The sequence below is a fragment of the Osmerus eperlanus genome, chromosome 2, assembly GCF_963692335.1.
Source record: "Osmerus eperlanus chromosome 2, fOsmEpe2.1, whole genome shotgun sequence".
Classification (NCBI taxonomy): Eukaryota; Metazoa; Chordata; class Actinopteri; order Osmeriformes; family Osmeridae; genus Osmerus; species Osmerus eperlanus.
Window position 1 is genome coordinate 17,968,073 of NC_085019.1, and position 20,795 is coordinate 17,988,867.

The following is a 20,795-nucleotide window of genomic DNA, read 5'->3' on the forward strand; positions in this document are numbered from 1 at the left end:
TGAAATATGCACAGCGGACACGTAATATAATTATATATTCTTAGTCATGCTGGGCAATTTTAAATGACTGTTCTGCCAAGCAAAGTGTGCTACAGTTTGGGTCACCTTCTGATCTGAAAGTTTGTGCTGGATCTGTGCAATAATACTTATTTCAGTGAATCCCCATTTTAGTCATGGTTTATCTTTCCCTTTTATCTTAAAGCTCAGTTAATCAGTTAATAAATGTGTGTGGCAAAGTTATTTTGAAGTAATTTATTAATTGTGTTCAAGATGTGAAGACAAAACAATTATTAGCCCACATAAAGTGCAATTAACCATGGCCTTCAAATTCTTCAGTGTTTTGAATTTTATCCTACAATTTTTGATTGTGTAAGCGCAACTTGCGTTAGCGACGTTGATGGAACACCCCCCTGCTCCCCTGACTCTCCTTTCTACTGTTATTCATGATGGTACCGAGGGGCGGTCTAGTTTGCTGCAGTTTTTGGCTCATAATACGTACAGTTCAGGGACATAAGTTTGATATCAGCTTTGGTAGGGACATCAATAGTTAATGCTCATGTTGTTATTATGTTTGAGTAAAAATAAGATGATTGGTTGGCCTATTATTTAGAAACTTTCTTTAGTTTCGTAATGTTTTCTTAACCTACTCAATTCTGACTTGTGTGCTGACACCTGGACTTATGTGTGACGCAACAGTGGCTATTATAGCAAGCACAGAAGAGTGCGGGGCCATGGAATTCTGCGGGCAAGCATCAGTTTGTGTTTTTGGTTAAACTGGTTGATTGGGATACTGCGTTTCTTTTTCCAGGATTATCAATATAAATCAGGGGTCACCAACACGGTGCCCGCGGGCACCAGGTCGCCCGTAAGGACCACATGAGTTGCCCGCAGGCCTGTTCTAAAAATAGCACAACTCACCAGTCAGCTGCGTCTAAAATGTAATTTTATTCTGTTGATATTCTTTTTTAACCATTAGATGCGTGAGTTCTAAATATTTCCGACGCTTCCACCAGAGTGACTTATTTTTCCAAAACGGAAGCTAGCTAGCTTTAGTTAGCTTCTGTACCTAGCAACCTAGCATAATACTCATACCAATGCTACTACCTGCTAGTGTTACTTGTTAGCCTCCTAATTGTACATTTTGAAGCCATACATTTACATTTATGCATTTAGTAGACGCTTTTATCCAAAGCGAATTCCAATAGAGAGTTTTACAAAAGTGCATAGGTCACTAATCATGACAACGAGAAAGCCCCAAACATTGCGGGTAGCCAAACATGAAGCATACATTGTGAAACCAAATAAGTCCCAAAGGGAAGAATAATAAGAGCATGTAGTTAGACAAGTTACAATTAAACAGCAAGAACCTCAAAAGTGCAAGAGTGTACTTGTGGAAAAAAAGCAAGCAACAATAATATATTTCACAGCGAGTTCAATCATTTAAGACAATACTTCAGCGTTTGTCATATCGTTTTTGTCTATCGGAAAATAGTCGGTTGGAATGTTCAGAATCACACATGTGCGACGCTAAGCTGTGGGGCCCGCTTTCGAACGATCGAACGATCACATGGGGCCCGCTTTCGAACGATCACATATGTGCGACGCTACTCCTTAACGTGTTTATCAGACTTGCATTTATATAGTTTTGAAAATGACAAAATATATATTTAAAAAAAGCTTTTATTGATAAAAGTAAAAACCAGTATTGTGCGCATGACAAAACTTCAGCGTTTGTGGAGAGAGTCAGCTGGCAGGCGCAGCGAAGATCAAGATGGAGAGCCGAAAGCGGTGTTAACTGTTAATGAAAGCTGCGTGTGCCTCATTTGCGGGGCGAATGTGGCAACGTCAAAGCGGCACAATGTGGAGAGACACTTCATGACCTGTCACAAAAGCTACAATGTTAACTACCCATCGGGTAGCGTGGCGGGCAGAAAAATCCCATAAGTTAAAGGCAGCTTTGGGTAAGCAGCAGTCTTTTTTCACAAGGCCGGCGAAAAACTCCCAAAAAGCAACCGAAGCCTTGTTTAGACCTACACATTTTCTGATAAAGAAGAAGGCATTTTTAGACGGAGAAACTTTCAAAGAAGCAATGATGATAATTGCTAACACTGTACTTAAAGATGAGAAAAATGGAACCGATCTAACCTCCATTCTCTCCGATGTCCAACTGGGGGCATCTACGATGGCTAGACGAGTGTCGGCTATGTTCGGTAACTTGGCCAATCAGCTGGACCGGGATTTGGCGAAGTGCAGGTGGTTTAGCATCCAGTGCGACGAGTCTGTGGACAGCAGCAGTACAGCGCAGCTGTTGGTCTTTATCCGGATGGTGTTTGATGCTTTCTCCACAAAAGCAGAACTTCTGACCCTACTGTCCCTAAAGACAACGACGATGGGAGTTTAAATTTATAACGCGGTGAAGGAGTTTTTTGTGCAGAAAAAGGTACCATTGGAAAAGCTGGTAGCGGTGACTACAGATGAGGCTCCTGCTATGATCGTCCGACATACAGTTTTCATCGCTCACTGCAAAAGTGACCCAGACTTTCCAACATTTCTGCATTACCACTGCATCATTCACCAGCAGGCGCTATGTGCAAAAGTGATCGGCTTTGGGCACGTGATGACTCCCGTAGTGAAAATCATAAACAGCATCCGCTCCAAAGAAAAACGGCACAGGATTTAGAAGGTGCTATTGGAGATGTCAGCTGAATATGGTGACCTGATGCTACACACAGAAATCCGATGGCTCAGCAGAGGACGAGTTTTACTTAATTTTTTGTCACTTTTGGGTGAAATCAAAGAGTTCATGCAGTCCAAAGGCGAAGACGTCTCGCTGCTAGAGGACACAGAGTGGACACTTGACCTTGCAGTTTTTACGGACATTACTGGGAAACTAAACCACTTGAACTGCGAGCTGCAAGGCAAAGATAAGACTGTTGTTGATATGATAAGTGCTTTATATGAATTTAAAGCCAAGATGAACATTTTCTCTGTGCACTTACAGAGAAAAAAGGTGCTGCACTTTACCTCTGTACAGTCGGTGCTGAAAGACAATGCTGACAAGTTTCAGAAAACTACTGTCAAGTCATAAGCAGACTGGGGCAAGAGTTTGAGAATAGGTTTTGTGACCTTGATCAGCTTGAGCCATGTGTGTCATTCATTTCCAATCCCTTCATGAATGTTGACATAACATGCATTGCTGAGCAACTAAGTGCAACATTCAACTTGGATGCTGGACAAGTGGAGATTGAAATCGTAACATTGCAAAATGACCTCCACCTCAAAGCCTACCAGGCTGCACCAAACCTTTGGTGCCTTGTTGACACAGAAAAGTACAGTGGTGTATGCACAGCAGCTATGAAGGTTGCCAGCCTGTTTGGTTCAACCAATCTCTGTGAATCAGCATTTTCTGACATGAACTTCATCAAGAACAAACACAGAACACGCCTCACTGATGCACATCTGCAAGACTTACTCAGAGTTGCAGTGTCAAGTTACACACCAAATTACAATACACTGGTGAACAGCATGAAATGCCAGTCTTCCCACTAACAAAGAAACAGATACCAGATGTTGTCAGTGGCAACATGGCAGTGCCATCGCAAAGTTTAATTAAAATATTGAAAATTTTTTGTAAATTCAAGTGTGTTCATGAAATGTAACAGATATAATTTTGTTAAATGAAATCTAACAAATATAATTTTGTATAAATGCAGCAGATTTGGTCATTAGTTTAAAATGTGATAAGATTTATAAAAAAATATGAAAGTTGATTTTTGTTAAACATTACATAATTGATAACTTTTTCAAACATGCTGCAACATAGTTCATGATTTGGGTTTGTCAGTGGCTAGTGATCATCTGAAAATGTAAACAATAATAGAAATAAAGTATTGAATAATGATATTGCCCGCGTTTCCCAGATTCGTTAAGAAGCTCGAACGAATCTGGGAAACGCGGCCATTAACTGTTTCCCACCTTGTTAAGTCATTGTTGATAATTATTGTGAGAAATCATTAACATGATCAGTGTCTTCACATAGATGAGTATCATTAATAATAATATATAACTAAAGGTAAACTGAGCAAATTTGTTATTTCAGAAGAGTGTACCAAACTGGTAGCCTTTCGTATGACTCGGTACCCATGAAGTAGCTCTCAGTTTCAAACAGGTTGGTGACCCCTGAGCTAAATGAATGCACTGACTAACACTTTACCGCAGTTTACGGAAAACAGGCTACTTTTCCTATAAGCCGCATCCCACCAGAATGGGAGCTTCGTGTTTGAGTACAGGCCGCACTGGAATATTGACTTCCGAACGCTTTTTTCATTGGACAGCTTGGATAGCCATCTAACCAGACAACATTCACAATCAGGGTGAACACTCAAATTATCTGAACTACAGACCATAGCATTACACATATCAAAACAGAATGAACACAACTATAGAACTCTGAACAATGCTTATCTAACTAAGCTAATGCCCTTAACTTCGTAGCTTTTCAGCTTGCCGAGGGGCATTCTGGGTACCAAGAGCATTGCCGCTACAATACCAAGCAATGCACGAGTATAGGCGATCTTACAGCATTGTGTAACACACTTCAGTTGTGGATAGTATGTCTAGAAATAAAGCCAAGTCACTCATTAAGTGGCAAAATCCATTGTTATGTCTACAAAATTTTAGATGTAGTATAAGTTTAGCTAGCTTGCAAATCCTGAGGATAGCCTACTGTAGCAGCCTTTATGTTCAACGGAAAAGGGTGTTTTGTCCCTTGGGAGTTGCCATAGGCATGATGCTGACGTAAGCATTACGTGAAGTCAGTGAGGGTTGTTCGAAATCATAGTTTTCACATGACGTCACGTTCCAAGGGGCACGCCCCCTTGGAGGGCAAAAAAGTAACTCTCCGCAAACTCTCCGCTGCCCGCCAAACATAAGAAAGTCATACATTTACTTTGAGTCTGTTGCTTTTGTGTTGCCAAAATGCCGGATAGTCGTTGTGCTATCGGATGCACTAATCAAAGAGGAGACAAGCCTGGGCTGTGTTTCTATAGAATTCCGTCCGATGAAGAAAACCCAGAGAGAAGATGATTGTGGATTTGTGCCATTACACGTAATGTTACCTCTGTCTCTGGGGAGGGCAAACAATGGCAGCCGTCCAAATGTACACGTATTTGCAACGAACGCTTCATCAAAGCTCAAGTAAAGTTAAACACAAGTATATACAGATATATTAATAATTGTATTTTTAGCCATAAAACACATCTTTATGTAATCGGTTTGACATAGTTTGTTGTGTATCAAGGTGACCAACAGCAGTGGTCGTAGTGAGTTAAAGTTAGCTAGTTAGCTAAATAGTTGGGTTGTTGTGTCAGACGCCAACACTTGCACTTTGTGTCCAGATATTTCCTTTTCTTTAGCTAAGGGGTGATCCAAAGAAACGCGGGAAGGTACATTTTCCGGATTTTGCTGCGTCTCAACGGTGTGAGCCGCTATCGCCAGCAGCGTTTTGCCCTCCAGGTCACTGTGCATGTCACGTGACTGAAAACTATGTCAAGAAGAGAAGTGGTAAAATACAAGTTGTGAAAAGAGACCGCATCCGTGTCTTATTGTCCACACGACCATATATAATTATATCTAAAACGAACCTACAAAAAGCTTGGATACACTACCAAAGTTGAATTAGCCAATGTTGTTAGTGATGCTAGTTAACATTAGTTTGCTTGCTGTATATTATATTTCACTGGGTCTTGCAGCTGTTTGATATACTGAAATGATTATGAAATGTTATGTTCTACTAGCCATTTGCCTACTTTAGCAAGTCACTGTATTTCCAAGCCCTGATAGTGTAACTGAGACGACACAGTAAATAATTCCTATTTCAAGTCCCCGTTCAAGTGATGAGCATTAAATTAGCTGCACGGTCTGTAGAGATCTTGGGACTAAGCCACTTTTTTGTTCTAAAACCGGGCAATAAGCTGCTTCGAAATAATTATTTCCGAAAAATACGGTACTTTGTTACTTCAGAACCAGTATTTGTTTTTTTCACCATGTAAGTTCACACAAACAAGGAATTTACTGTGGCAGGAAGGTGCATACAATAAACATACGTATGTTTAAAAAAAACTGTCTAACTAATTCTAAACAACTAAACTATGTAAAATATAAAATAGGATAACAGTGCAATAGGAAGACAAGATGGCTTGTGCAATATGCAAATAAGTGGTGGATGGATAAATAAATAAAGTGTTAATGGCAGTGGGAGTCCTTAGCCTTGAAGAGCCCAGCAGCGGATGGAAAGAAACTGTTTTTTCTAGGAATTCAATGATGTTTTTTCGACTGCATCCTGTGTTAGATTGTTATTCACCATGATTTCTAGTCTTTTTGCAGTGTTACTATGGCCTTTTCCTGTTAACCTTTTTAGATCCTGTTAACCTTTTTAGATCAATTCACCTGATCATTTCCCTTTGATTCACCAATTCAGTTATTTAAAAGGTTTTCCTTGGCCTGTCTGATTTATTTCATCACCTTATTTCTCAACATGACAAACCTACATCTGTCATGCTCTAATTTAGATTTTAGGGCTATTTTAGAGCATAATCTTGTTCTTTCAATTTCCAGATTTCTCCATTTAGCCAAGAAAGCGTGCTCTTTTGGCCAGGTTTGAATTCGGTTTTTAGAATTTATTTATTGGATTGTGGATAGAAAAACTTGACCATCAGCTTCCACATCTGTATCTTGACCATACTTTGTCAACAGTTGAATGACACTTTCTCTGTACATTATTCCAAATGTTTGCCCCCCAATGTACATATTTTATTAGATTACAAAACAAGGAAATCGATATGCATCCTCAAAAACATCTGCATAATTTGTCATAAGAAATTCATTCAAGTTTGTCATTTTACAATTTACTTAAATGTTCTTCTTTCTCTGTCAAATTTTAGGTCTCAGACCTTGTAAAGCAATATGATAGGGAGGAGATTACCGTTTGGGCAACAGAGAACTCCAGCATCATGAAGAATTGCTGTGCAATAGTATGCGGCCATAAGGGAGGCAACATAATGCCCAAAACAGATCATGAATTGTGTTCAAAAGAAATAAGAAACTAACCCTAAGAATATTAATCCTCAGGGTCTGGTAAAATGGTGCTGTTGTCGGGCAAGGTCATTTCTCAGTATTTACAGATTTTGAAATTGCAGATTATAAACTTTACAATACATTGAAATCTGAAAATTGGTGAAGATATGCCTACTTGAATGTTGGTACACCTGAAATCCGTTAACAGAGAAATTCCCCTCGAAAGATTCTAAACCTTTTCATGCCTTCACACAGGGTGTGATTGTTTTTGTGTTTATTTATGGAAAGGGCTCTTGACTGAAACTTTAAACAATAGCAGATAAAAACCGAAGAAGCTAATCAGACACTCCCTGTACCAGGGGCTGGTTGTACAAAACACCTTAAGTTAAGATTTTCTTTAAAATATAATCGGTTGCACAAAACACCCTTAAGTCTTCTCCTTAAGGTTTCCTTAAATGTTCCCTTAAGTATTTAAGGTTTGGTCCTTATCTTGGTCTTATACCTAGGATTCCCTTAAAGTTTGTTAAAGCGTTGCACGAAAGACCTTAGCAACCAAAGTAATGAAGAAAACTTAAGGTACCTCTGACTTATTCAATACCGCAACATGGCCAAGTTTAAGTACCTAGACTAACGGTAAATGCAGAGTAACTGTTGATCTCATTTGTATCTACAGTTAGAATAAGTAACTTAAATGTTAGCTACTGTGTAGCAACTAGACCTACAAGTAAAGTTGATATCACCTGTTTTATTGGACTCCCTCCTGTAATTGGTTATCTCTTTTTTTGGACATAACAGTCAAGTTATCATATATTTTTTAAATGTCTTGAATTGACTGCTTCACCAAACTTCTTGAGTTTATTTTTGTGGCAATTTTAACGAATCCTAAATTTGTTGTTTTTTGTTTGCAGTTTTTTGTGGATCAAATTTACTTTTTAGTGTATGCTTTTGTTGTATTCCTATAGAAGCACAACATTTTTCTCCTCTGACCAATTTGGTTTTCTTGCCTTCTTTTCTTCAATTTTTTTCGAAGGTCAACTATAAGCTACAGCTAACTAGCTCTAGATTTTGTAAGGTGATGCACTAGCGATACAACTGAACAAACGCGGTCTCCATGGAAACGGTAACATTTTACTGCTGTGAAATCATGTTCAATGTAGTAAATCCCTTAACGTTTCTCCTTAGCTAAGGAAACCATTTAAGGGATTCTGTGCAACACCCTTAAGTAAATCCCATAGCTAAGGATAAATGTACCCCTAAGTGTCATAATTAAGGAAAAAACTTGAGGTGTTTTGTGCAACCGGCCCCAGGCTCCCACAACTCATCTGGAAGCTTAGCTAAGCTAGCAACAAATTTAGTATTTAGTGATCCTAAACATGTTGTATAGTATATTGAGTGACTTCTCAATACTTAAACTTTTGTAATGTGCAAGAAAAGGAAAACAGTAAAAAGTTAATAAAAAAAAATTGGCTTGTAGCGGAAAATGCTAAATGCCGACAATGGCACTTGTTTTAACAGACCCTGTCACACATTGCTAAACTTAATTACTCAGTATGTATTCTTTTTTAATCCTGCTAACCTTTCTTATCTCCTTTTCCATTGTTTATCATTCTATTCTTCCCACTGTTTACTTACTCAGGCAGTAAATGTTTGTTGTTTTTTGCACATTATTCCTTTCCTAATCCACCATTGCCCCTTAAATATTTTCTTCTTTTTCTTTTCACTCTCTTTCCTTTTGGCTATATCTTCCTTTTTTTCCTTCTAGAACACCAACATGCCATACAGCTTCAGTATTAGTCGAGGCATGCAGCTGCTCCTCCTTTTCTACAGTGGCCTACTGCCCTTTGTACCACTAGGAGAAAGCTTCCTGCAGTTTTACCTGCCTCGTATCATAAACAGGTTTGTGTTTGTCTGCTTGTCTGTGTGTGGTGTCATTAGGATTCCTCTGTCAGAAGGAAGCCTATTGGTATTGTTAGGATTCCTACGGTAGGAGGAAACCTATTGTAATTAGGGTTTCTACATCAGGAGGAAACCTATTATAATTGGTGATTTTATTGGGGGCCAAGCAGCAAAGCTGCAAATCCACCTATTGCATTTCTACCTTTTCTTATTGGGGCCAAGCAGAGAAGCTGCAAAGCCACCTATTGCAGGGCACTACACTGCGACCGAAATGGTTGCATTTGTGACCTTTTGAAATGCCATTACGACCATAATTTTTAATGGGTCGCAAATGTATCACTGATTATTTTTGTGCTTACTTTAGGTTTTAGGCAATATGCTATGATTTGTTATGAGCATTTATTAAAACGGTAATGTGTATTTTAAGAATACGCTTTATAACGTTCTCTGAGCATTCAACACATAAAGTTGGCTTTAGCCCGGCAACCCCCCCGCGCCCCCTCCCGGAACTGTGTAGCCTAACATTGATAAATAAAAACTCTCATCAAGACGCACGCAGCAATCGCATATATACTCAAATCTGACGTGTTAAAATTAAACGGACAATTGACTCCTTTTTTAAGAAGGGACGTTCAAGTGTAACCGAACCATCACTTGATGTCGATTTGCCATGTCAAACAGAGCCTGTGAGTGAGAATGATGAGCCTGAGAAGGATTCGTCAGGGAAAACACACATGGGAAAAACGATACGGACATATGAATTACGACACCAGTGACTTGAAGAATACCAGTGGTCATAGGTGCCATCACCAGCGTATAAGTAGTATTGCCAAACCTTTTCACCAGTGCAAGGCACAACGTGTAAAAGCCTATTGAAAAGTCTGTTTTCGTATCGCTTCAGATTCCTCACTGCATAAAATGTGGTTGTCATTACAGTTTTTTTAAGTCTTCTAAATTAAATAAACCTCATAAGGTCTGCGAAAAAGTAGTATTGCCAGGCAATACTTGTTTCAAAGTAGGCCTGATATTGCCATCATAATACTGACGGCGGCGGCAATGCCAGTGGTTAAGGTACCAAGACGGAGAAATGCACTGTGTGTACTGTAGATTCTGTGGGCCTTCAATTGCAGGACTGTCCAAATTTGTAACAGCGTCAAAACAATTCAAACACAAAACATTTCACAATGACAGTGGTGAAGCACGTGAAGTGTAGAGACAGATATCCCGTAACGCAGCAGCACTCCCGACTGCATTTTGGCGTTATTGTTCCTTCAGGGGCCTCGTGTATAAATGTTACGTACGCACGAAGAGCTTGTGTACGGTGGTTTTCACGCACACGGTGTGATGTATACAAATTAACTTGACGTGAGAATGTACGGGCCGTCACGGAAACTTTTGAGCAGACGTGACAATGTGCGGACCGTCCGCAAAGTCTTGTCTGGCTCTGTAACGTGGCGAATTCTAACTGAAAAGTGCCGAAACCCACCAAACATTAAAATATAACGTTTCCACTACAGTTACTGTCATACGTCTATGACGTTGACTATTCAAAAAACATAAAAATAGAAGTTTGATCATTAATGTGGAAGATCACATCAAAATGCCAAAACCCAAATGGAAAATGCTATATTGGAGTCAGATGGCTGAGCGGTGAGGGAAGCGGGCTAGTAATCTGAAGGTTGCCAGTTCGATTCCCAGCCGTGCCAAATGACATTGTGTCCTTGGGCAAGGCACTTCACCCTACTTGCCTCGGGGGAATGTCCCTGTACTTACTGTAAGTCGCTCTGGATAAGAGCGTCTGCTAAATGACTAAATGTAAATGTAAAATATAGCCTACTGTTTAATCCGCCACCACTTAATAACTTCTGTTAAACTTGAGGGTGTCAAACAAACAATAAAATCACTCAGGAAATGCATGTCACGCAAACCCTATAGCTGCCATGCTGTTACGATGCGCCACCACTCGTTTCTTAACTTCGAGTTTTACATCGGACCATTTCTTCTTAATTTCTGCCATGGTCTGGTTCTCTGAACCCACAGCATTTTCGGCCCTATAATAATTATAACTAGAGAGGGTACAATTTCTGGGGAAATTGTAGGGTGTGCTTGCTTGCGTCGGTTGCACAGGGGTCCGTTTTTTAATGCAATTTTTACAACTGATATTTCTGTATATTTTATATCAAAATGCATACTTATTATTTATAAAGATTACATATATTTAAAAGCATATTTTTTTTGCTGCTCATTTACAACTCAAAATATGAGTGAAGTGTAGAATGAAATAGATGTCTTCTCATTTCCCCTGCAAGAGGCAGCCTCATAGTTGAATCAACGAATACATTTGGCAGACCGGTGTAAAAATTGACCTAATCTCTATGACTTAAACGTCCTTTTAAGTTTTTCCCTTCTCGTGATATTTTCAGGCATTTAGCCTACTCACCCCCTTTGAAGATTATTCTACAACATTACCCGGCAGTAAAAGATGGAATCGCGATTCAAACAGTACCATCTGCTAACTGAAAATATATAACAACGTAAATAAGCTTTACATCTATTTAGGGAGAAATGGCTAATTCAAAAGAAGTTTGCTACGAGCAAGCTAGTTGCGATGGCTAGCCAAACTTCACTGAGTGAGGGGATTGTTTGAAAGCGCCGGAAATGAGAACGTTTGTTTTGACATACAGTTTAGGCTGTGGCCCAGAAGCCAGCGACGCACCACACAAGCTTGAGTTTAAACTTTACATACATTCTTTAATGTGACATTACTTACTGTACATGCAAGTCTTGATTTGCTTAAATGTACATGTATGATGCTGCTAGTAGTAGTACACCACAGCACGATACGATACTCGCTGTGCAACAGCACATCAATCCATGCATCGTTGCTGACGTGGTGACGTAGCTAGCACTGAGTACCCTTCGTTGACAAAAGGCACTTTTTGCCACAAAAACGTTGTAACCTCCTAAACCGTGCAACGGAACGTAAATAAAAATACAAGCAACGCAATCGAGACCAAGACGAACATTTTGACTCAGGTGTTGTCAATGTAGTCCAAATATTGACTGATCCTTAGGGGGGCGAAAATAAACAATAATAATAAATAATATAGCTGCAAGCAGCAATGAGGAGGCCAAGCAGTCATATGACCTAGAAAACATTTTAGACATCCTTAGAACAGGGTTCCGAGTTACTATACCAAGTTTGGTGTGAATCCATCAAAGATTTGCTGAGATACGACCCAACTTCCTGTTTACTGACTTAACGGCACATTTTGATTGGCTGTACCGGCCAAACGGTTTCTAAAATCAAAAAACCATGTAATGGCCTTTGTGAGGCTTGGTCTGAAAATAATCTCTGCCAAATTTGGTTCAGATTGGACACACTTTGTAGGAGTAGTGGAGAAAAAACGTTTTTTCATGAATTCAAAATGGCGGCCGCATCAATTCGGCTGTTATCACAAATTATCATGTGTCACACACGGAATGTCCCAAGATATCATGAGACAAAGGAATCACTTAATAAAGGCAAACAAATCAACAGTTATTGGCCAAAACACATTTTTGGTTCCTGCGGCCACGCCCAGTGATCACATGACACCAAATTTATTGGACATCCTCAGAAGAGGGTTCCGAGTCATCATACGAAGTTTGGTATTGATTTCTCAAGGATTTGTTGAAATATGACCCAACTTCCTGTTTGGTGTCTTTGCTGCCGGTTTTGAAAATCAAAAATCCTTTTGAAATGTTTAGTGAGGGTTGCTGTGACGATGATGTGTGCCAATTCTGGGGAAGATTTGACAGAAATTGAAGGAGGATAAGCGAAAAAACGTTTTTTCACAAAATTCAAAATGGCGGAAAATATATGTAGCCGGAAATTGACGTCATAGGGTGTGTTGAACTCGTCTTGATCCAGGGAATCCAACGGTACCTCATTTTTGAAAATCGGTCATACGGTTCAAAAGTTACGTGTGTAAACACAAGTCCAACTTTGACCCATTGGTGGCGCTAGAGTGCTCGAATGGGAGACATGAAACTTGGTGAAAATAAAGAGGGGGCTGTCCTCAAAGAGTGTGCCAAATTTCACAACTTTTTACCATACGGTTCTAGGGGCTGCCATAGACTCCAATGGGAGAAGAAGTGTAATAATAATAAGAAAAGGTAGAAACACTTAAGTGGCTTCGCGGCTTGGCCACCAAATATAGCTGCAAGCAGCAATGAGGTGGCCAAGCAGTCGAATGACCCATAAAACATGTTAGACATCCTCAGAAGAGGGTAAGTACACGCAACAACAGTGGCGGTTCTACATTGAATTACACCCAGGGCGAGACGCCCTTCGCGCCCCCCCCCCCCCCTCCCCCAGAAAAAAAAAAAAACACAATTCTGGAAAGGTTATATTTTATTTGAACAACATAAGTGAAAGAGAACACTTCTCAATTGGACAAATCCTTCATTAGAAGGTTTTTAAAACACACTTAAGGGAATCCAGTTATTGAACTATTGAAATTACAACAGGAAACACACTTTTTAAGGTGCTCCAACTCCAACATTGCCAAAAGACAATGAACACAATTCTGCACAAAATATGCCAGTATAAGTTATCAGAACTTAAATAAATATACAGTATATATATAAATATGCCAATCAGATATATAAAAAATGTAACAAGAGCAGAGAGAAACAATAATATAAAATATAAAGAATAATATACAAATGGCACAAATCCTTCATCACACAAATGTCAAAACACAATAAAGAGAATCTAATTATTGCACTAAGAACAAAAAAACAAACTAAAACCAGACTTTTCTGGCCTTTCTTGATGCAAAATCTTCAATTATGTCATCGTATGAACTGCTCCCCTAATGAGTGATTGATGCTGATGACGGCAAGGCTAGTGAGCCGTTCCTGGGACATGGTTGACCTCAGGTATGACTTGATCAACTTTAGTTTTGAAAAGCTCCTTGATGGCTGACGTGGCTGCATCAACAACAACGTTGAAGAATCCAACCTCCAACTTCCTAAGTGCATCACTGAAAGGCTCATCATGTGATTCGTATGAGAACTGGCGCTTTGTGGACCTCAGCCTTTTTTGCTTCAAAACAGCCTCCACATTCATTTCTTCACACATGTCTTTGGCTGCCATCTGTGCAGTCACAAAGCCACTTGCCCTGTAGCTCTGGAGACCTTGCTCAGTCTTCTTCAAAAGACTCACAGCTAGGTCCACATGCATATCAGGAGACTGCATGAGTTTGCTGGCATGCTGTATTGCAGATAGCATGTCATACCAAACTACCGTGCAGATGCTGAAGCGGTACGACCCCACCTCCTCAGACAAAGACTGGGCCTCAACCTTTATAGCAGGGTCTTTGGTGTGGTCTCTCACCTCAATTAAAGCCTCTCTCACGGCAGCTCCCTGGTACCTCATGGGCTCGATGCTCTTGACCTTGCTCTCCCACCTTGTTTCTGCTCACATCTTTAAGGTGATGCTCACATGCTTCTTCAGTATGGCCCATCTTTGGGTGGAGGCTGAAAATAATGTGTATAGCTTTTGCAGGACACCAAAGTAACTCATTGCATCAACTGATCCCTTAGCAGCATCACACACAACTAAATTCAATGTATGTGCCCCACATGGCACAAACAGAGCTCGGGGATTCTTTTCTAAGAGCCTGGCTTGAACTCCCTTATTCTTGCCTTTCATGTTTGCCCCGTTGTCATATGACTGTCCTCTGCAGTCTTCAAAAGGAATTCCCAACTCCTCCAGTCTTGACAGGATCATGGATGCCAAGTGCTGGCCTGTGGACTCCTCTGCTTCCAAAAATCCCATAAAATGTTCCCTGATATGGGGCTTCTCCATCAGTGACACCACTCTGATGACCACCGACAACTGTTCTGTGAGGCTTATATCTGGGGTGCAGTCCAGAATTACAGAAAAAAACTTTGCCTGGTTGATCCACTATAGCAGATATGATTTTGCCGCTCAACAAATCAATCAGCTCATTCTGCACATGATGGCCTAGGTAGCTGTTGTGACTTGCTGTTCCTCTTTTGACACGGTTAAGGTGATCTTCCATAATGGGATCAAACCTGGCCATAAGTTCGACCTCTTTGAGAAAATTCCCATTCGATGGTGTGAACAGTGTTTCTGTGTGTCCCCTTAGAGCCAAATTTCGAACTGCCAGTGACTGCACGATAGCAGTGAGACGTGTCAGCACTGCTCTCCATCTCACCCTCTCAGCCTCCAGAAGTGCCATCTCCAGTTTGTCAATAGTTTCCCCACTTTTTAACCTCACTGACAGTTCCTTCCATGCTTTCATGGAATCGAGGTGTTCTGCACTGTTTTCGTGTGATGTGAGGTATTCGCTCGCATGTTTCCAATTTGACATTCCTGTACTTGTTAAATTAATTTGCCTCTTAGAAAACAATTTGCAGCAGAAGCAAAAGAGGCTGTTGTTCTTCGTTGAATAAATAAGCCAACTTCTTGCCATCTTTTCACCACTGACTAATGTCTTGTGAAAATATTGGTGGTGGCAACTTCTCCCATCACTCTCATTCCTACAGAAAACAAAGCCAGGTGGCACCTTACTTGGTCCTCTGCGAACCAGCTCAGTCCGAATCCTGTCAGTCAGATGTGAGGGCCAGTTAGCAGGGTCCGTTGACAGAGGCTCATCATCAGCAGTGGGGCTCAGTTGGGGTTCAACTCCAGGCATTTCTATCAGACAGCATATTGGCACATTACTTAAAGCATATAGCAGTGGAACATAACACAGGCCAACGCAGAAATGATCAGAAATATTAAAATTACATTAACTTGCAGTTGTGCAGTTGTCTTGTAGCCTCCCCACAAACACACACACACATACATACAGACATATGCAAAAACCCACCTGAAGGCTCATGCTGGGGAGAAGTAGAGGCAAAGAGGTCTTCATTCTCAATATCTGATTTTTGTGGAGATATTTGTGTAGCTGAGGACATAGATGGTAGCTCATCCTGAAGGGTTGAGACCATTCCAGGAGAGGCCTGTGTAGCTGATGAGGTAGATGGCTCATCCTGACCAGTGGCAGAGGATGCTCCAAAATATTTTTTTGGAGTGCCCCTGAAATTGCAATTGAAATGAAAAGGCTATTATGGTAAGACCGATTATGTTCTATACAGCTAAAACAGCCTGGGGTCAAATTGACACCAAACATAATAGGAGAGTTACATAAACATGCCCTTACACGCTAAATGTCTGTTACTACATGCTATATTAATATAACTTTTAGGGAGGAACACTTTTAGTTATGACGTTAAACTATACTTTGTCACGAAATATAGTTGTAGCAAATAGCAAATGTTCGTCTTTGAAACTACCTACAGATTTGAAAATTCTGTTGGCTAATTACAAGGCCTAACTTAAATAATGAAAATAAATAATAACTGAACTTGTAACAGTTTTGTTGCAAAGCACACTATTATGGTGAAATGTTATCTCGTGTTTGTTGAGTTAAAACCGAAATATTGTTGTTGCATAGCAAGCATCATAGCAAAAAGGCTAACAAACGTAAGAGTTAGCCTATACCCACCAATTAACATTAGTCCTTCATTCATGACATGGATACCGTAATAATCATACAGAGACATATTTGCATACCTTTATCTTTTTCTCGTTTCTCCTCTTCTTCTTTTCTTTTTTTTCGAAATTGGGCACCTGATGGCTTATTTGACCTTTTCCTGTCCATCTTCTTTGGCACTCAACAGTCAACAAATTTCCCATCCCCCCAACACTGTCACTCACGACCAGAAGTCAAGACTAAACCAATTCACCCTGGTGACCACAATCGTTTTGTGTTACATATTTTTATTAGCCATTTCACACAATTAAAAAAAACCCAAAATGTGCAGGAACTTTAGGCCTATATTTATAATATTATGAATGAAATGTGCGTTATTTGGAAGAAAGTCGAGGTGCAACTGACTTTAGCCCACTAATTTAGAGTATTGCACTATACAGTGGTCTCCCAAATGCACTATACAGTGGTCTCCCAAATGGAACGGACAAGGGGGGGGGGCCCCCTTGTCCGTTCCATTTGGGAGACCCAGTCAGGTGAGTTGTCTGTCCCCCTTCCCTTTTTTCAGACAGCTTCTGTGCACGGCACCTTCTCAGCAAGCAGGGGTGCCTGCAGCTGCCTGAAGGGGGCGCCAATTTGCCAATTCCCCACACAGTGAAATGATAGAAAAGAGAAAACCGCTTCGCGGCGCAGAGATTTTTATTTATTTATTTTATGCTTGTGCGCCCCCCACGTGACATGAAAAAATGCCGCCCCGGGCGGCTGCCCAGTCCGCCCGTGCCTAAAACCGCCCCTGCGCAATAAGTTTGGTGTGAATCCATCAAAGATTTGCTGAGATACGACCCAACTTCCTGTTTGCTGGCTTAACGGCACATTTTGATTGGCTGTACCGGGCAAACGGTTTTGAAAATCCAAAAAACATATAATGGCTTTTGTGAGGCTTGGTCTGAAGATGATCTCTGCGTAATTTGGTGAAGATTGGAAAACATTTGTAGGAGGAGTACATAAAAAAGTTTTTTCAGTAATTCAAAATGGCGGCCGCATCAATTCGGCTGTTATCACAAGTTATCATGTGTCACACACGGGATGTCCCAAGATATCATGAGACAAAGGAATCACTTAATAAAGGCAAACAAATCAACAGTTATTGGCCAAAACACATTTTTGGTTCCTGCGGCCACGCCCAGTGATCACATGACACCAAATTTATTGGAAATCCTCAGAAGAGGGTTCCGAGTCATCCTATCAAGTTTGGTGCTGATTTCTCAAAGATTTGCTGAGATATGACAAAACTTCCTGTTTGGTTGCTTTGTTGCCAATTTTGATTGGGTGTACCGGACAAACGGTTTTGAAAATCAAAAACCTTTTGAATACTACAGTGAGGGTTGCTCTGACGATGATGTGTGCCAATTCTGGGGAAGATTGGAAAAAAATTGTAGGAGAAGTAGGCTTTCAAAGGTTTTTGATAAAACCGGAAATGGCGGAAAAATCTATATAACCGGAAATTGACGTCATAGAACTCGTCTTGATCCAGGGAATCCAATGTTACCTCATTTTTGAAAATCGGTCATACGGTTCAAAAGTTGCGTGAGTAAACACAAGTCCAACTTTGACCCATTGGTGGCGCTAGAATGGTCTAATGGGATACATGAAACTTGGTGTAGGTATAGAAGGAACTGTCCTTAAAGAGTGTGCCAAAGTTCACAAAAAGTTATCCAAGGGTTCTAGGGGCTGCCATTGACTCCAATGGTACAAGAATAAAAATAACTAGAGAGGGTACAATTTCTGGGGAAAGTGTAGGGTGTGCTTGCTTGCGTCGGTTGCACAGGGGTCCGTTTTGGAATGACATTTTTACAACTGATATTTCTGTATATTTTATATGAAAATGCATACTTATTATTTATAAAGATTACATAGATTTAAAAGCATTTTTTTTTTGCTGCTCATTTACAACTGAAAATACGAGTGAAGTGTAGAATGAAATAGATGTCTTCTCTTTTCCCCTGCAAGAGGCAGCCTCATCGTTGAATCAAAACGAATAAATTTGGCAGACCGGTGTAAAAATTGACCTAATCTCTATGACTTAAACGTCATTTTAAGTTTTTCCCTTCTCATGATATTTTCATGCATTTAGCCTACTCATTGCATTCATTCATTAATAAAGAACCCCCTTTGAAGATTATTCTACGACGTTACCCGGCAGTAGAAGATGGAATCGCGATTCAAACAGTACCATCTGCTAACTGAAAATATGCCCCCCAAAACGTAAATAAGCTTGACATTTATTTAGTGGAAAATCGCTCATTCATAAAAAGCTCACTGGTAGCGATCATTGTCAGTAACAACGCAAAATGCGATATAGCCCTGTGTGGAGAAGCTGCCCCGGTAAATTGTACTACTACGGTACAGTACTAGACTACTGCTGTGTTCGTCTTGGTAGCGGCATAGGCTACAGCGTTGCAGTGAGCAACACTGGTTTGAAACCACAGGTAATGATAATTTCACCCACAAATCGTTTACTTGTAATGTAATGTCATAATAAATCCTACAACGAAAATGTATTTGTGAGGAATGTTTATTTTAAAGATTGAAAACAGATGCATCATAGACCACTGTAGTATGTGTTGCCCGGGCAACAGAGGCTAATGTCATGATGCTAATGCTTCAGTGAAATAGTAGACTACCGTTTCCAAAAGTAGATGTGGGCCTACTTCCTTAATAATATCAGCTAATATTGTACATTACATTTCATAATTGTGTTTCACATCACGAAGTAAAATGAGTAAATAGTTATCACCCTGGCCTCTTTGCTTGTGGCGTTCCTGCAGCTGCCTTGCAGTAAAGCTATAGTTAGCCTAGCTATCCCCCAAGTTAACAGATGTGAAACGAATGTTCTGCTAGCTACAGGTAGTCACGCGTGTTTTCGTGACGTAGTGACGTTAGTAACGTCAGTGACTGTGGCTAGCAAATTAGCCACCGTTAGCTTCACTTTTCATCACAAAAACGCAATTTCTACTTAAACCATGCAACGGAACGTAAATAAAAATACAACCAACGCAATCGCTACCAAGACGAACCTTTTGACACCGCCATTGTGTATGTAGTCCAAATATTGACTGATCCTTAGGGGGGCGAAAATAAACAATAAATAAATAAATATATATGTGAGAGAACAAAGGTTGTGCTCTCGCCGAAGGCTTGAGCACACCCAATAATAATAATAATAATAAAACTAACAATAACAATAGGTTTCCTCCTTACGGAGGAATCCTAAATATAGCTGCAAGCAGCAATGGCGGATTCCTCCCAAACATTGCGAACCATTGAAAAATGTATATTCTTCACAAATTGTCACTGTATAGAAAAATCCATGCTGCAGACTTACCAATGGGATACCAAATCTGACCAATACCAAATATAGCTGCAAGCAGCAATGTGGTGGCCAAGCAGTCAAATGACCCAGAAAACATTTTAGACATCCTCAGAAGAGGGTAATGAGTACACGCAGCAAGTTTGGTGTGAATCCATTAAAGATTTGCTGAGATACAACCCAACTTCCTGTTTGCTGGCTTAACGGCACATTTTGATTGCCTGTACCGGGCAAACGGTTTTGAAAATCAAAATAACATGTGATAGATTTTTGTGCGTTGAACTCGTCTTGATCCAGGGAATCCAATGGTACCTCATTTTTGAAAATCAGTCATACGGTTCAAAAGTTGCGTGTGTAAACACAAGTCCAACTTTGACCCATTGGTGGCGCTAGAGTGGTCTAATGGGATACATGAAACTTGGTGTAGGTATAGAAGGAACTGTCCTTAATGAGTGTGCCAAATTTGCGATGCTGTAGACTTACCAATGGGATACAAAATCTTAAATACAATACCATCAAGATCCACAAGGGCTTTTATTTCAAGCCAAGGAGTAAAGGGAGGGGGCTTGGTGAGCCTACCCATTCCAGAAAGCCTTGTATCTTTGTGTATCAGGGCGTGGCCTGTAGCGTCACTTATGGGTGATATTGGGCCATTTGTGGTGTGGTAGTTACTCTTGGCCTATACTATCAATGTTTCAGGATTTTGAGAACTCTTTACATTTGCATACAAAATCGGAAATCCAATACCATCAAGATCCACATGGGCCTTTGCTAAAGACTAAGCAATGAGTGGGGGCTTGGTCAGCCCACAATTGCCTAAAATGTTGTGTATGCGTCTCGCCAAGCTTGCGCGTGTGTCAAGGGAAAGGCTGAGTGTGTGAGAATGTGGAGCGCGTGCGCTG

General features: G+C 40.4%; 2 protein-coding genes across 7 annotated transcripts in view; one reads left to right on the plus strand and one right to left on the minus strand.

Annotated features, from left to right (window-relative positions):
• Positions 1 to 20,795, minus strand: part of nudt9 (nudix (nucleoside diphosphate linked moiety X)-type motif 9) — a 241,099-nt gene that overhangs the window by 132,350 nt on the left and 87,954 nt on the right. The gene's annotated exons all lie outside the window — the stretch shown is intronic.
• gdpd3a (glycerophosphodiester phosphodiesterase domain containing 3a) overlaps positions 1 to 20,795 on the plus strand; it is a 55,077-nt gene that overhangs the window by 5,884 nt on the left and 28,398 nt on the right. For 5 of the 6 annotated variants that reach the window (XM_062453203.1, XM_062453185.1, XM_062453167.1 and 2 more), the window contains 2 exons: positions 6,942 to 7,031; positions 8,837 to 8,970. In XM_062453203.1, the coding sequence (XP_062309187.1) occupies positions 6,942 to 7,031; positions 8,837 to 8,970 (224 nt within the window). The remainder of the gene's footprint in view (positions 1 to 6,941; positions 7,032 to 8,836; positions 8,971 to 20,795) is intronic. The other variant, XM_062453213.1, reaches the window with a different exon arrangement.